Source organism: Ailuropoda melanoleuca, chromosome 11 (assembly GCF_002007445.2).
Source record: "Ailuropoda melanoleuca isolate Jingjing chromosome 11, ASM200744v2, whole genome shotgun sequence".
NCBI lineage: Eukaryota > Metazoa > Chordata > Mammalia > Carnivora > Ursidae > Ailuropoda > Ailuropoda melanoleuca.
The window spans coordinates 53,531,142-53,549,461 of NC_048228.1; the positions used below are offsets into that span (position 1 = coordinate 53,531,142).

Below are 18,320 nucleotides of genomic sequence, written 5' to 3' on the forward strand. Positions count from 1 at the left end.
ATAAATGTCAGTTAGATTATGTTGGTTAATAATAATCAAGTCTCTTATATCCTTACTGATATTCTGTGTATTTGTTCTGTCAATTATTGATAAACGAGTTTTGAAATTTTCATCTGTAATTGTGGAGTAGCTCATTTTTTCTTTTTGATCCATTAGTGTTTGCTTCATGTATTTTGGAGCTGTGTTATGAGGTATATAAACGTTTAGGATTATTATATCTTCTTGCTAAATTGATCCTTTTATGTAATTAGATGTCCCTTGTTATCTTTGTTAGTATTCCTGATTTTGTCTGGATTCTGCTTTGTCTGATAATAGCTTTACCAGCTTTGAAACAACCAATGTTTTCATAGTACATCTTTCTGCATGCTTTTAACCTCTTTGTCTTTGTCTTTATATTTGAAGTATGTTTCTGGTAGACAGCATATAGTTAGCTCTTGCCTTTTTATCCTGACTGTCAATCTCTGCCTTTTAATTGGTGTATTTAGTTCATTTTTACTTAATGGTAGTTATCAATATTTTATGTTTGAAATTACCATCTTGCTAATTGTTTTGTTTGTCCCATTTGTTGTTTTGCTACTTTTTTCCTTTGTTCATGTCTCTTTTTTGATTACTTTTAGTATTTCATTTTATCACCTGTATTGCCTGATTACCTCTTTTTATTATTTTTTTGAGTGATTGTTTTGGGTTTGTAATATACATGTTTTAACTATAGCTACCTTCACGTAATATACCACTTCACATATAATGTTAGAAACCTTACACGAGTGTATTTTATTTCTCCTTTTATGTTTCTTGTGTGATTATTGTCATATATTTTATTTTTGTATGCATGGTGAATCTCTGGAATAGATTATTACTTAAAGGTATTTTTTTTTTAACAAGGAGAAAGAAGACCCCTGTTTTTATATCATTTCTGATGTTCTTCATTACTTTGCATGAATCCAGTTTCATCAAGTATCTACTTGAATAATTTCCATTCACCTGGATTATTTCCCTTAATGTTTTGTTTTTTTGTTTTTTTTTTTTTCGTTTTTTTTTTTTTTTTGTAGCGCAGGTCTGCTGGCAACACCTTCTCTCACATTTTGCCCGCAAATGTCTCTTTCCCCTTATGTTTGAAGTATATTTTCACTGCATAAAGTATTCCTGATTGAAAGAATTTTTTTTTTCTTTCAACGCTTTAAAAGTGTCTTTCTTTTGTCTTCTGGCTTCCATTCTTTCTTTTTTTAAAATTTTTTAAAGATTGATGCCTGGTTATAAGAGTACAGGAATCTAGTTTCCTCATCAGTGGTTAGCATAGTGCCGAGTGCGGGTATTTTGAAGTGTTTGTTTAATACCCAAGAGAAGGCATGAGAAACAAAAATTCTGATGTCTTCTATGTAACTTATAAAGTGTTTGGCTATTTTTGAATATAAACAAAGCTAATGGCAGGCAGAATGATCAAATGCCTTTCAATTAAGAAAAGTTATTTTTAATCTAACTATAATAAAACTTTCCTGATGTAGCTATTAATTCTTATCTATTAAGCAGTAGTTTAACGTTGGTCTTGCATTAGTATCATCTCAGGTGCTTAAAAAACATTTATGCCCAAGCCAAACCCCAGAATGATAAAGTCACAATATCTGAGGATATGACCCAGGCACTAGTACTTTTTGTTGTTGTCGTTGTTGTTGTTGTTAATTCTAGTGTACGGCTAAAGTTGAGAACCTCTGCTCTAAGACTATGGATAAAGAGAATTTAAAGCAGTGTGTTCCTAAACTCTCTAAGTGTCTTAGGGAACAAAGACTGGGTGCCTTATTAAAAAACAGAAATTTCTATCTCATGGTTCTGGGGGCTGGACATCTGAGATCTCAGGGTGGCAGCATGGTGTTAGATTCTGGTGAAGACCTTCCAGGTTGCAGACTGCCAACTGCTTGTACCCTCATGTGGTAGAGAACAAAGAAAGGAAGCAAGCTGTCTTATGACTGTTAGAAGGGCACAGATCTCATTCATGAAGGCTCTCCTTTCATGACATCTAATTTTAATTACTTCCCAAGGACTCCACCTCCTAATGCCATTATTGGGGGATAGGATTTCAGTGTATGAAGTTTTGAGGCTACACCCAGACAGTTTCTTCCATAACACCAAGGAAGTAAAATTGCTTCTTTGTTAAATGCTGGATGGAAATAGACCTTTGAATTGGCTGGTGCTTTCTAAAAATTCTCAGATGGGGAGATTCCATAGTCTATCATGGTAGACTTTTTCAGTATTTAGATAATATGGAGAAAAGTGTTCCTTCTCTCTTTATTTTGTAATCCAAATTGTTTTATTACATAATTGATGCAGATAGAGACAAAAGCTCTTCTGTGTTTCTTTCTTTGGATTCTGAAATTCATGATGGATTGAAAATATATGTAAATCTCGGTTAGCATGAGAACATTTTTGGTGTTAAGTGTTTTTGTACTTCAAAAAGGATATATACTAAACCAATATAAATTTTCATTCCAGTAGTACTCCTCTAAATGCAAAAGATACACTTCATAGATATACTCTGTTGTGAGAAACTGTTTTAAGGAGATGAAAAATATAGGAGGCATAGAAATGTATTTCCAAGTCTCCAAATAAAGGACTTGTCAAAGTTAAATATCTTTGGTGATACAGTAGTCATTCAGGAAATATTTATTGACTGCCTCCTAGGTGTTGTATACTGTTCTTGGCTTAGACTGCAGCAGTGAAAAAGATGAAGTTCCTACTTTCATAGAATTTACGTTGTTGTTGGAAAGACAGTGTACAATTTGACTAGAAAAGAATACAATTTATAGTTATTTATACCATTAAAAAATAAAGCCAAGGTGATGAGGCAGGCCATGACAGAGAGGAGGAGATACTGTTCATAGGGTCAGAAAATATCACTCTCAGAATTGACAAATTTAGGTAGAAACGTGAATGTTGAGAAGAAGCTGGCCATTTGAAAATCTTGGTGAATTCCAGACAGAGGGAACTGTAATTGTGAATTCCTGGGCTATGCTCTAGTTAATGTTTTGAAGGACATTAGAAGAGGCAGAGTTAATGAGGGTATTTTGTGTAAGATAATGGGAAATCGAGACAGTGTTTTCTTCAATGAACTAGAAGACTTCTTGCCGGGAGGTGCCTGGGAGCCTGACTTTTTCTTTGTCCTTCTGGGTTTCTTTCTTTTTCTTTTTCTCTCTCTTTTTTTTTTTTTTAAAGATTTTATTTATTTATTTATTTTTAGAGAGAGAGGGAGTGAGGGGAGGGGAGAGGAAGAGGGAAAAAGAGACAATCTCCACTAGACTTGCACTGAGCTTGATGTGGGGCTTCGATCTCACGACCCTGAGATTATTACCTGAGCCAAAATCAAGAATTGGACACTTAACTGACTCAGTCACCAGGTGTGCCTGTCTTTCTGTGTTTCTTTTTGTGTTTTCTTCTTTTATTTTCCTTGTCTCCTTTATCNCCTCCCCCTACCTCCCACCCCAACACAACCAGACTATATTATTTATTTAGCAGCCTATGGAGAAGGACCCAGGGCAAGCATGGGGATGACTTCTGTAATAATCTTGAGGAATAATTTGAGGCAAATGGAGCCAAGACTAGAATGAGGTATATTGGGAAGAGACTGCGAATTTTTAGAATGTGCTACAGCCACTTTGTTTTAAATTTGCCCTTAAGGAATAGGAGTTATGTGTTAAGTTTTTGATAATGAACTCTTCAAATTGTTGTATATCTTTTTATATGTTAAAAGTTTTAGGGGCGCCTGGGTGGCACAGCGGTTGAGCGGTTGCCTTTGGCTCAGGGCGTGATCCCAGCGTTCTGGGATCGAGCCCCACATCAGGCTCTTCCGCTATGAGCCTGCTTCTTCCTCTCCCACTCCCCCTGCTTGTGTTCCCTCTCTGGCTGGCTGTCTCTAGCTCTGTCGAATGAATAAATAAAATCTTTAAAAAAAAAAAAAGTTTTAGGTCACCTCCCTTAACCAGGCTGTTTAATCTTCATAGTTCCTAAAATTTACAGTATGTTTTGTTCGTGTTTCATCTAATTTATTATGTAATTCATGGGGAACATGTGTTAGTATTATTTTGGAAGTAAAAGATGAGTTTGATCTTGTTGGGGGAATGTGGTGGGGGCCAGATGTCCAACAAAAGGAATTACATAGTTTTGGTTTAATCTCCTTAGTGAAGTTGCGGTATACTAAAGTAAATTATCTTTTTTTACTCTGATATTAGACTTTTTATACTAAAGAATTATTCTCGAGGGTATAATATTGAATTATATGACAGCATTCCACTTCTCTTTTTCTTTTACAAAAATATGGATTTTGGATGAAATTATGTCTATGTACATATTTTAAAGCTATTTTGTCAGTATACCATGTAGACAATTTAGCCACATTTCATAGGAATTCTTGAGTTTTTGAATGTCAAATAGAGCTATCCATAAATAATGTAAGTCTTTATCAAATGAAACATACTACTGATGGTTATTTCAGTTAATTTGTTTGAAGTACATTAGCAGTGTACCAAATGTGAATTTTCATTTGCTATGAGAAACTAAAGTAGATGATGTATTTGGATCATTTAAGGGTTTCAGCATGTAGACATATATTTTTATTGCTAATTAAATGATAATTCATATTATTTTGTTACCATGACTAGGTAATAGATCAAAATTGGTGATATTTTAGTAAAACTGTTCTCCATTGAATATTTCTATAAAGCAAATGCCTATATACAATTAGGTATATGAAGTACCCATATGTTTCAGTTTGCCTGGGACACTTCTAGTTTACACTTGTTTTTCTGGGGCAGTTTCAAAAATGTTTTGATTTAGTTTGTATATATGGATACTCTAAAGCTAGGGAAATGATGGCAGTATAACTCTGAATTTACAGTGGTTCATACAGTTTTTCCCAATATTTTTAAGTTCTTTATCACCAGGTAACAGGTGCTGAATGCCAAGTATACAATCGCAGTTGAATACATGAAGTCAAACAGTAAATAATATGTTTACTGAGATGCTCATTCACCTGAATTCCTTTGCCTTGGTTTAGTTTAGCTAATAGTTCTCTCTTGAAAGTGCCTGTTACAGGGTTCTCTTCTTTTAATAGTTATGACATATTTACTGTTGTAGTTTCTTATTTGTGGGAACTTAATATGTCTTTTTAAGTATGCTAGTATTTTTATTATAGTTGTTATTTGTTTTTCTTACCGTTTGAATTACAGTTGCATAAGTTTTGAATGTCCCCAGTTCTGTTTTTCTCTGAGCCATGTTATTTTAATGTGCTGTTTCAGAATGTGAGGTTTGTCAGGATACATTTATTGCATTACAGCACAATTGTCTCTATTGCTATAAGCATTGCATAATGTTTGACAGTATTCACTACATGACTGTAGGAATATAAGACTTGAGTGGTGTTTGGATAGTATCTGCTTTTCCACCTTCTACCATAAGAAAACTTACTGTAGATGGGATGTATTAGCAGCACAAGATCTAACAGCTATTTCAGAGCTGCATAATTTAGAGTGATTGGTGGAGATTTGGGGGCTAAAAGAGTGCTAATGACAATACATCCTGAGTTCTAAATAAGCAGCAAACAGAACATTTGGGTCAGAGAATATTTATAGATCTCCTTCTGAAAATTGAATATTAATTTCTTTCAAACATTTTAAGTGCAGGAAATAAAATGTGCTTTTTGTGTTAAATTTTACCAGCATTTATTTATGACCTGTGATGTATAAAGTGCTGTGGTGAAAACAGAGATGATGTAGACATAGACCCAGACATAGACCCTACCAACCAGGAGTTACTGATCGTATCATTGAGACTCATGTCTAAATCAATTAGCTAAACAATATCCATTAAATTCCTCATGAAGATTCTTTTAATACTTTGAATAATTAATTTTTAATCTTTAATCATTTAAGATATTTTAATTTCCTATTTGCTTAAGCCAGCTGCAAAATAATCCTATCCCTAGGATGAAGACAGGTCTTTTGTGGAAACACTCTGTGACTCAAACCATGAGCCTATTGCTTGTCTGCCTGCAGACAACAAAATCAGTGAATAAAAAAGTAAGATTTCAGTGGGGAAACCAAGAAGGGGCAAGTTATGATGAATTCCCTTGGGCATGTATTTTCATGATTGTGATTTTATTTATGTCTAGTAAAATTATTCCAAAATAAGAGTTATTTAATGGTAGCTTGCAAGGAGCAGTGTGATTTCAAGAAGCCATTTGAATAATGTTGTGAGCATTTTATATGGCTATGCCAAAAAAACCCCGCAAACTTAGTTATGGAAAAGTTCAATATATTTCGGTCCTTGGAAATGGTTCTTGAGGTCAGGTGCTAAATAAGCAGAGGATCTAGTAAAATAGCTACTTAAATATAAACATTAGGATATAGAGGAACTACTTAAATGTCTACTATTTTATAAAGTAACTTTGAAAAATATTGCATCTTGTCCACTCTTAACATTTTATAAAATACTTTTATTCTGATTCTTCACATATACTTTTATTTAACATTAATGTCTTTAACACTAAATCAGTGTTCTGGGTCATTAGCACAGTTTTCCAAAGCACATCTTCCCTTCAGTTTAAGATGTGTAAGATAAAGTACTGTCACAGTTGTATATGATGATTGTATCTCAAGCCACAGACACCTATACCTTTAAGACACTTGGGGTTTTCAGTTTTCTTCTGTGTAGCTATCTATTTTTGACCACCACAGTGAAATCATTTACTGACAGTTTTTTTTAAAGTGGCCTCTAGGGATGCGTGGCTGGCTCAGTTGGTTAAGTATCCAACTCTTGATTGTGGCTCAGGTCACGATCTCAGGGTTGTGAGATCGAGCCCCATTTCAGGCTCTGCACTGGACATGGAGTCCACTTAAGATTCTCTTTCTCTCTCCCACTCTGTCCCTATCCCCTCTTCCCCTCCCTCCCCAAAAAATTGGCCTTTCAAAGGTTTCTTTATAATGACATCTGGGATTTAGAATTGAAGACCAGGAATGCATTTTTAATCTTGTTACTTTGCTTGAAAAAGGTTGGCTTATGAATTTTATATATACTTTACTTATATCCTAGATATATATACTGTCCTTAGACTAAGATAAAATTAGCAAGTAGAGAAAAGTATTTGCTGTAATAGCAATTATCTGTTTTGGTAATTGCTGAAATTTATCAAGTATTGTACATATATACTCACTACAAAAGAGCAGGTCTCTAGTATTCTAATGTTATTTGTACTCAATAATGTTTGGTGTCAAGAATATTCTTTTCTATTGGATTTCACCCAACTTTGAAGTTATTCATTTAGCAAATATTTTGAGTACCTATCCTGTTCTTGGAGTTTGGGTTACGTAAGTGATTGAAACATAATTATCTTTGCCATCTTGAGACATTCTAAAGACTTTGGCACTGATTTAAGTGAAATGGGAGCCAATAGACAGTTTTAAACAAAAGAATGATAAGATCTGATTTACATTTTAAAGGGAGTTGGAATGCTTGGAAATCTGACTTTTAATTATTATTTGAGCTTGATTAAAATTTTTTTAAAAAGATTTTATTTATTTGTTTGACAGAGAGAGACAGCCAATAAGAGAGGGAACACAAGCAGGGGGAGTGAGAGAGGAAGAAGCAGGCTCCCAGCAAAGCAGGGAGCCCGATGCCGGGGCTCTATCCCAGGACCCTGGGATCACGCCCTGAGCCGAGGGCAGATGCTTAACGACTGAGCCACCCAGGCGCCCCTTGTTTAAGATTTAGATATTTTCTCTCTCTATATATAAATTACTTATATATGAAATTTAAGATAGGGTTCAATCGTTTATTTGGGTAATGATAGTCTATTAGAAATCTTCTGCTTTGCTGCCCTCTGTAGAGTATTATCTTTGATCAGTGGAACCAATGAGAAGATCAAGATAGTAAAGGCAAGGCTCTATACTTTCCTCTGAGAAGAAAATCCTGGAGGAAGAAGAGCTCACTTTTCTTGGAGATGAGGAAGAAAAAAAGATAGATAATATTTTAAGATAGGCTTAATTGATGTATCTGTAGCACATCCAGAAAGAAATATTAGCAGTTCAGATAATACAGAACTGAAGCTCAGCAAAGAAGTCTGTTTGGGAGAGAAAAATATTTCAAAGTTATCAGTAGAATAGGTCATAGTTAAAACTTGTGTTTATAGATGACATTACCCTGCTAGGTTAAATAAAAAGCTGAAGGTGGAATGGAGGAACATAACAGTATTTGAATGACTTGACCAAGGAAGAGAAGCTCCAAAAGGGCCTGATCAGAAAATACTTGGAAAAACAAAAAAGCAAAATCAAAAAAAGAAAAAAGAAAATACTCAAGATGATGGGCACATTTAATGATGAACTGGACAGGAAAAAATGATCCATAAGAGAACAGATAGGCTGAATGAAAGAGGAAAGATTTAGGGCCCTAGAATACAGTTTAGAGCAGATTTAATAGAGAATAATAACAAAATGATAGAATTAGAGAGGCTAGATGTTAATAAAATGTGAAACTTCAGAGTTAGAAAAAGATACAAGTGTTCAAGATATAACCGTGAGAATAACTTCTTATTTTGATGAGGTTATCTTTAAGATACTTTACTCCTTCAAAATTTTAGGATTTTTGCAATGGAGCATTCATGTTTTTTCTTTCTTTGTTGAATTTAAAAGAAATATTGATTCCAGCAATCTTTTTTAATTGATTTTTTAACTTCCTTCTTAAATTTGTTGAATATTGAAGAGTAGAATCTGCAGATCAACAATTATTTTTTTCCTGATTTTTTATGGTAATATGTACATAACAAAATTTACCATTTTCACTATTTGGTTCTGGTGCGGTATGACTTTTTGTCAATTATCTTTATATTAACTTTATTTAAAATTTCTGTGAACTTCAAAAGTTTTAATATTTTGTTTTGAGCGGAGCCTGGGTGGCTCAGTCAGTTGAACATCCAACTCCTGATCTCAGCTTAGGTCTTGATCTCAAGGTCGCGAGTTCAAGCCCCATGTTGGGCTTCCAAAAAAAAAAAAGCTCTTTGACCATGGGGAATTAAACTAGAATAAAAAATAGATCTCTGGAAAATCCCCAAATATTTGGAAATTAAACAACACATCTTAAAAATAATACATGGTTCAAAGGAGAAACCACATGAGGAATTAAAAAATATTTTTAATTGAATGAAGTATATCTGAATTTGTGGTATGCAGCAAAAGCAGTGCTTAGAGGGAAATTTATGACATTAAATGCTTGTTTTTTAGAAAAGGGTTTTCGAATCAGTGATTTAGAGTTCTGCTTTAAGAAACTGCAAAAAAGAACATATAAGATCAGAGGAGGCAGAATAAAGATAATAATAAAGATAAAAATAGAAATCAAAGACATTGAAAACAAAAATAATGAAGAAAATGAAACTGACGGTGCTTTGAAAGAGTCATTAAAACTGATAAAGCTTTAATCAGACTGTTGGGGAAGGGGAGAGAGAGAGAGAGAGAGAGAGAGACACAGGTTACTCATATCAGCAGTTAAAAAAGAATCCCACCTTTATACATTGAAAGATTAGTAAGGGACTATTATGAATAACTTTGCCAACAAACTTAACTGAGATGAAATGGACCAATTCTGGGAAAAACACAGACAACAAATTTCACTCAATAAATAACACAATATTATATCTAAGAGAAATATTTCTAATTAAAAACCCTCCAGCAAAGAAAACTCCATGTCCAAATGGCTTCATCTGTGAATTATTTGAAACATTAAAGGAAGAAATAATTCTAATTCTGTACTAACTTTTCCAGAAAATAGATGACGAGGGATTATTTCCCAACTCATATTATGAAATTAACATTATTCTGATACCCTGATAAGCAAAGACATAAAAAAGGAAAATTGTAGGCCAATATATATTATGAACCTAGATGCAAAATCCTAATAAAATATTAGCAAATAGAATCTATCAACTTATAAACAAGATTATACAATATGAACAGATGGTGTATATATGCAAAGTTCATAGCATTTGCCAACCAGTGTAATTCACTCTATTAATGCACTCAAGAAGAAAAATTATTTTACAATCTCAGTAGATACAGAAAAGAATTTGATAAAATTTAACATGCACTAATAAAAAAATTCTCAGTAAACTAGGAATATTCAGAGAACTTTTGTTAGTTTTGATAAAGTGCATTTATGAAAAACCTATAGCTAATATCATACTTAATGGTGAAAAAATGAATGCTTTTCCCCTAAGATTAAGAACAAGACAGAGATGTCCATTCTCATCATTCCTACTCAACATAGTCCTGGATTTCCTAGTCAAGTAAGTTAAAAAAATAAAACACAAATATAGGAAAGAATAAAAAAAAATGTCTTTTATTCACAGATGACATGGTCATATGTACAAAATGTGATGGAATCTACAAAAAAGATAGAACTAATTTGTGAGTCTAGCAAGGTCTCATATTTCTGTATACTAAGAATGAACATTACAAAAATGAAAAATTTTAAATATCGATTAAAAACAAAAACATGCAACACTTAAGGAAAAACTATATAATTTATATGCTGTAAACTACAAAACATTCATGAGAAATTTGAAGGTGATGTATATAAATGAAAACATACTATATTCATGCTTTGGAAGACTCAGTGCTTTTAAGATGTAAAATCTTATCCTCTTATCCCTCTTATCCCCCCAGGATGGCCTGTAGAATTCAACATAATCTCAATCAAAATCCTATCAGGGCCTTTTTGGTTTTGTTTTTGTTTTTAGTAGGAATTGACAACTGTTTCTGTTAACTATATAGAAAGGAAAAGACCCTGGAATAGTCAAAACAACTTTGAAAAGAACAAAGTTGAAGGATTTCAAGACTTAACTATAAAGCTGCCTTAACCAAGGCAGCATGGTATTGATGAAAGGATAGACACATCGATGAACAGAATAGAATCTAGAGAAGATCTGTGTGTGATCAATTGATTTTTGACAAAGGTGTCTAGGTACCTTTTCTCAATAGAGAAAATGTAGTCTTCTCAATGAAACATATTGGGTATCTTTTTATGGAAGGAACTTTAACTCATGCCTTGCAGTTTTTAGAAAAATTAACTTGAATTGGATCATAAGCCTAGGTCTAAAAGTTAGAACAATAGAATTTCTGGAAGAGAACATAGAAAATCTTTGTGACCTTGGGTCAGGCAAAACTATTTTAGATGGGGCACAAAAAAATGCAAACGTAAAAAATTATAATTTGGATTACATCAAATGTAAAAAGTTCTGTTCTTCAGAATATACTGAAAAGATAAGCCATCAGCTTGCAGAAAGTATTTGTAAACTGTATGTCTGATAAAGATTTGTGTTCAGAATATGTTAAGAATTTTCACAACTGAACAGAAAATGGGGAAAATGTCTTAACAGACCCTTTATTGAAGATATACACTGATGGCAAATAAGCAGAGGGAAAGATGCTCAATATCCTTAGCCATTAAGGAATTGCAGAGTAAAATCACAATGTGATTCTATCCTATTAGAATAGAGAGGAGGAATAAAAGAAAGAAAAAAACTGATGATATGGAATACTAGTGAGAAGCCAGAGCAACCAGAACATACATTGCAGGTAGGAAAGCAAAATGCTACTGTCATTTGGAAAAGTCTGTTTCTTATAAATTTAAATATACAGTTGTCATATGACATATCCATCTCATGTATTTACCCAAGGGAAATTAAAACATGCTCACATAAAGTTTCGTACTCAAATGTTCATTAACTGAGGAGTAGCTAAACAAATTGCAGTACATCCATATGATGAAGAACTATCCAGCAATAAAAAGGAATGAACTACTGATGTATGCTATAGCATTAATGAATCTCAAAGGCATTATGCATTTGTGAAAGTTGCAGTCAGAAGTCTGGATGATTCCATTTCATTTTGGAAAAAATAATCTGAAAGTAACAGAAAACGTCATGGTTGCTAGTGGCAGAGGGTAGGGGTAGGGAATTGCCTACAAAGGGACAAGAGAAATTTCTGAGTGATAAATAATTATCTTGATTGTGGTGGTAATGATATAACTATGAATTTGTCAAAATGCATAGATTTGCACAACTAAAAAGGTGATTTTTATTCTAAATTGCACTTCAATAAACTTGACTTTCAAAAAAACTTGATTGGATACTGAAGGAAAAAGATTGAAGGAAGAGAATACAATATTTTTCTGATTTTGCTGCTTTTGAGAAACAAGCAGTTGCTTTAACTGAAACTTACTATGACTTGATTTTGCCAGGACTTTTTTCATTCATTTAAAAATAATTAGGTTGTATATGCGTACTTCAAACTGAATTACATATATCAGCAAGTTAATTCTGTGTATCTAAAGATAATACAAATTTTTATGATAGCTCTTTGGGATTTTTGTTAGCAATATGGAAATAGTTGGGTTATTCCTGATATTTTTCTTTAACGGTCTGAAGGAATCTTTTTTCTTAATTATTTGCTAAAATCACACCGTAGGAAACTGTATGGTCTTTTTTCCTCTTAAGGTAAGCAGTATAGAAGGGTACAGACAAGTAAAGAGGTAGAATTCTCTCATTGATTTCCCTCTTCAGCTACCACTGTTAAAAACTTGGGTTTCTACATCTGGAAATTTTTTTGTTTATATTCTTGCACATGCATGCATTTTCATTTTAAAATCAGCTTAAAAGCATACATACCATGTTTGCTTTACTGGGCTTGTATTTTTCACTTAAAGTAATTTGGGTATCTTTCTGGATCAATATCATATATTAACTCAGTAAGTATTTTTAAGTACTTAATGTTTAAGGCTAGCAAGGAAAAAAATAGGGTCCTTGACCAAGCGACTGATATTCAGATAAGAAGATAATAAGCAAATTGGGGGAAAATGTAACTATTGATAAGTTTCATGAAGGTAATTAGTGAAGACTAAAAAGATGAAAAGTGCATTAGATAGTTGTAGTATAGGATGTTATATCTAGATCTGCTTTATTCTGCAGATAGGTATTTACTATTTCATAGTATAATTTATGTAACCATTATTCTGTTGATGGTCATGTGAATTATTTATAGTTATTTTCTGTTATAGTCAATACTGTGATGAACATCCATGTACATATTTTTTTGCTTACATGTACAAGTATTTCTGTAAACTAAATTCTTAAAAGGAAAATTGCATTTTTAAATGTTGATTATACATTCTGCCAAATTGCCCTTCAAAACCTTAGACATTATCTGTCAGTAGATGAAAAATGCCTCATTTGAATTTGTATTTACCTGAATCCCAATGAAATTTAGCATATTTACTGGTCATTTGTTATTTCTCCCACAAATTGCCTACTGACACGTTTTTACCCATTGTGTGGTTTCTCTTTTTCTTACTCAGATTTTAGGATTTCTTTATTATTCTGTTTATAATATATACATCATATTTTATAATATTTTCTCTTAATCTGTCACTTGTCTTACTTTATGGGATCTTTAGATTTTTCATTTTTATACTGTCAAAATCTATCACTCTTTTCTTTCCTAGCTTCTAGGTTTTGTGTCTTTCCAGAAGAGCCTTCTTATATTAGTTTAGTCTCATATTTTTTTCTTGTGACTTCTTTAGTCTTATTTATGTTTCTAGTAGATTTTAATTCATCTGGAATTTTACATATATATATTATATATATGTATATATATGTATTTATATATATATGTATTTCTGTGGTAGGGATCTAACTTTTTTCCAGTTTCCTAACCATTTTCCCAAAATAATTTATTGAACAATGTCTTTTTTCCCCACTGACTTGAAATACCATCTCTGTCATTTTAAAAGTCCAAAATATGTGTTTTCTGGATCTAATACTCCATTGTTTTAATTATTTTCATTTTACATTTAACATCTGATAGGGCACCCCTCCCCATTGTCTTTTTCAAAAAAAATTGGCAATTTCTGTGTATTTTCTCTTCCAGATGAACTTTAGAATCAACATGTCAAGTTCCATTAAAAATCCCTTTGGGATTTTGATTGGAAGTGCATTGAATTTACAGATTAATTTGGGGAGAATTGACATCTTTACACTATTGAATCTTCCCACCCAGGAACATGGTATGCCTCTCCATTTCTTCAGGTGTTCTTTTATGTCCTTTAGTAAAGTTTTACGGTTTTTTCATGTAGGTCTTAGACTTTTCTTGTTAGGTTTATTCCTAGGTATTTGTAGTTTTTGTTGTTACTGTGAATTACATCTTTTCTTCCAGTTTACATGTTGTTTTTCAGTTGGTTATTGCTAATATATAGGAAATCTATTGATTTTTGTTTGTTGATCTTACCATTTACTTAGTTTTCATTAAATTCTCTTGAAATTTCCAGAAGGATGATTATGCATTCTGCAAATGATGGCATTTTGTTGTTTCCTTTTTTCAGTATTACTATGTCTCTAGGGGATTTTTTTGTTTGTTTTTTTCTGGTCATATTGCATTGGTTAGGTTTCCAAATCTGTTCACTACTAACTCTGATTTGAGCATCTTTCCTGATGGCATCCTTCTAACTTTTTAAACTTTTACATTTATATGTGGCTTAGATTTCTGGTAAAGCATATTATCTGAAACAAAAGTTTCCTTCTTGACTTAAGTATTTTCATGGTAATAAATATTATGTTTTATTATGTGTTCTTGTTGAGATGATACATACTCTTTTTACTTCTAAATTTTAATGTAGCGAATTATATTAATACATCTGCCTACTACTGGTTATGATGTTTTTCATTTTTAACATTTATTCAGCAAGCATTTATTTGGATATTGCATTGTGCCAGGAACTTTGCCACACACTGGTGATAGTGGTAAATCTGAATGTTTCCTGTCTTTAACTGGAGAAGAGAGATAATAAACAGATACCCAAGAACAAGATAATTTTAGGCAGCTGTGATGGTACTGTGGAGGAAATAAAGTTAATGGTGTGGTAGAGAGATGAGTATTCTTTATCACTTTTCTTGTATGTGTTGTATGATACTTTTTACACAATTTCTGAATTTAATTTTCTAATGATGTGTGTTTCATTAAGTTTTTATTTTGTTTAGTTATTTTGTTATTCCTGCTCAGGTTTGCTACTAGGGTTATTTATGCTTATGAGCTAGGGAATTTTCCTGTCTGTTTTCTGGGCTTTGAAAATATAATAATGCTCTGTTCCTTCCAAAGGATAGATCTATGACTAACCCTAAGATTTCTTCTGTTGATGTATTCTGTTATGTTTCTACCTTTTCTTGAAAACCATCCATTTTGTTTAGACTTTACTATTTCTTGATTTATAGTTTGGCTTAGTTTTCTGATTTTAATAATTCCTTATGTTTTTTTCTCCCTCATTTTCTGGAATCAGACTTGCCAAAGGCTTGTTTGTCTCTTTCATGCTAGACCTACCCAAGAAGCAGTTACTGGTTTTTCTTTTTAATTATTTTTTTTTTAAAGATTTTTTTTATTTATTCGACAGAGATAGAGACAGCCAGCGAGAGAGGGAGCACAAGCGGGGGGAGTGGGAGAGGAAGAAGCAGGCTCATAGCAGAGGAGCCTGATGTGGGGCTCGATCCCATAACACCGGTATCACACCCTGAGCCGAAGGCAGACGCTTAACCGCTGTGCCACCCAGGCGCCCCAGTTACTGGTTTTGTTAATTACTTCTGTATCTCTTTTCAATTTCTTCATTTCTGTTATTATTACAAATTATATTGATACATTTTGACTTGGATTTTATTTTTTAAGATTTTTATTTTATGTATTTTAAATCTAAGACTCTACATTTTTCTTTAAGGACAGCTGTGGCCAAATCCCGTAGGAAGTAATATGCTTACTAATTTTAATTTTATTTTCTCTGTATTCTGAGAGTTAATTAGTAGGCTTTTTTCTTTTCTTTTTAAATTTCTAAGTGTAGAGTATTCTTTTATTGTTAAATTTTAGTTTCTCTTAGCTTTATGGACCAAGAATGTAACCTGTATTTATTTATTTTTTTAATCTTTTGAGATTTTCCTTTGTTTAAGGTATGGTCAGGCTTTTGTTTGCTATGAAAGACTGTGCTAAATCCTATTTCCCTATGAAAGTATAGTATAGTTCATACGGAATCTATTTCTGAATCATCCATATCCTTGCATAATCTGCTTGCTCTCATTTTCTGACATAGGTATGTAAAAAGTTTCCTGCTAAGTTGTGTGAATTTTCCAGTTGCTTTTATTTCGAGTATATTTACTTGATATATTTCAATGTTACATTGTTAGGTACATAAAAATTTGGCTATTACACACTCTGGTGTATTAAATCTATTATGATTATAAAATATCCTTTTTCTGTGTAATGCTTTTTGCCTTGAGTTCTTTGACTGATATTAATTGCACCCTTGACTGAGTTTTCTTTTTCATGCTTCTGTTTTTAGCCTTATGACTAAAAATTGTAGCTCTCTTATGATAGCATATAGTTGAGGATTTTTTTTTCTTCTTTTTTAAAATCTTAATCTGTGTGCCATTTTTTCAAATAAGAGATGTTTTCGCACTTGCTTTTATACTAACTTGATTTTTTGGTCTTTGTTCTTTCTCCTCACATTGAAGGTTATCGGTGAAGAGGTCTTTTCCTGTTACCACTGCCACCTTCTCCCCCCACCCCGCCTGCCGCCCCTTGTGTTTAGCTGAATTTATTGAGTTCTTTTTTTTGTTTACTACCCACTTTGAAAACTATGTGTTTCATTTCTCTTTTTCAGCAGGCATTGAATTGAGTTAAGCCATATCTTTATGTTCTCTTTGCTGAGCATTAGCTTTGGCATTACATCATTCAATCTTGACATTCCTATTTTTTAAACTGATATTTTAGTAATATGTTTATGTTATAATATGTTTTTACTTTTCTAACTTTAAGGAATTATTTATTAACAACTACCTGACGTGATAAAGATAGCTTGTATTATACTAGTTTCTTTTCCAGATGCTTAGTGTTATGATTCCCAACGCTGTCCTTTTCTTGGATTCATTTTTGTTGTTGAAGGCATATGTTCTCTAAATTCAGAAATATTTGTGGTTTTAAAATTTTTAATTTGCTTACATATCTAAGAAAGTATATTATTCTACAGTTTAGAATTTTACTTTCAAAATAATTGTACACTAGAACTTCCAGCTGCAGAGTTGTCTTCTAGCATCTTGGGTTGTATTTGGGAACCTGATATCAGCCTGATTTTTAATTCTCTTATTAACCACTACCCTTACAAACTTTCTACACTTTATATCCTTGGAATGCTCAAAATCTACCAGGTTATTACTGTGTGTGTCTGTATCTGAGAATGAGTGTGTATATCTGCATATGCATGTTAAAGCCATCTCGTAAGAATCATTTTATTCTGAGGCAGTTTTTATGACAGTTGATGAATAATGATAAATACCAGAGACAGGTTAAATTTATAATTAAATTGCATCATACTATTGATATCTAGAGTTGGGGTAGATTTTTAAAAATCTGTAGCCTTAATTCTGTTACAGAAAAACCACTTACAAACTCTAGATTTGAGAATTCCATACAATTTTACTTACTTTAAACACTCATAATTGGTTCACTTTATAAGGTTTACAATTAATGTTAAAACTTTCATGTTGAATTATAATTTCATACTGAGTTGCTGTAGGCAGATAAATACTTTGAAGCTTAAGAAAAGAATTCATGCTTTGTATTAGCTCTGTGAGAATAGTGCCATGTTAACTATTTTATCACAGTTTTTAGCACATTCCTAGATCTTAACTAAAATTTATTAGATGGGTAGATGGGTATGAATGAAAGAATGGAGGAATAAATCAATGTTTTCTTAATGAATAGATTTTTTTGAAAGGTTTATTTACTTTAAGTCGGGTTCACTTTAGTTTTATTTACTGGAATCTCAGGATACTGACACCATAATGAGTCATACTATTAATTGATACTCTTTTTAAGGACTTTAAGTGGTTTTTATTTTATGCTATTTTATTTCAGCATATACATAGATCAGTGTTCGGTGGCTGTACTGAAGGTTTTATCTTAATGGTACAGAAAAACTACATCCAAATATATTAATTTAAGAATTATATTATTTTAACTGAAGTTTACCCTATTTAAGACTTCAAAAAATACAGATCAAGGAAATTTTTATTAGGTTTTGGGGTCAGGTACAAAAGAGAAGAAACTATTGTTTCTTTGAATTAGGTTTACATAGCCTGTTCTGCATATCACTGACTAAGTGACAACACTTGAGTTACTATGTAATTCAGTCCATAATGATGACCTCAAGTCAAGTTGTTCTCATGAATCTTTATTTTTGGTAGGTGAAATGGTATCAGG

At 32.4% G+C, this 18,320-nt stretch overlaps 1 protein-coding gene across 6 annotated transcripts in view; it reads left to right on the top strand.

The window, feature by feature from the left end:
* The window catches only part of ANKRD17 (ankyrin repeat domain 17), a 149,959-nt gene that overhangs the window by 41,259 nt on the left and 90,380 nt on the right, over positions 1-18,320 (top strand). The window contains exon 1 of one of the 6 annotated variants that reach the window (XM_034671701.1): positions 14,073-14,091. The exons of the other annotated variants lie outside the window; for them this stretch is intronic. Within the exon in view, the coding sequence (XP_034527592.1) occupies positions 14,089-14,091 (3 nt within the window). The 5' untranslated portion in view covers positions 14,073-14,088. Of the gene's footprint in view, positions 1-14,072; positions 14,092-18,320 lie in introns of those variants that run through there. 6 annotated transcript variants of the gene reach the window in all.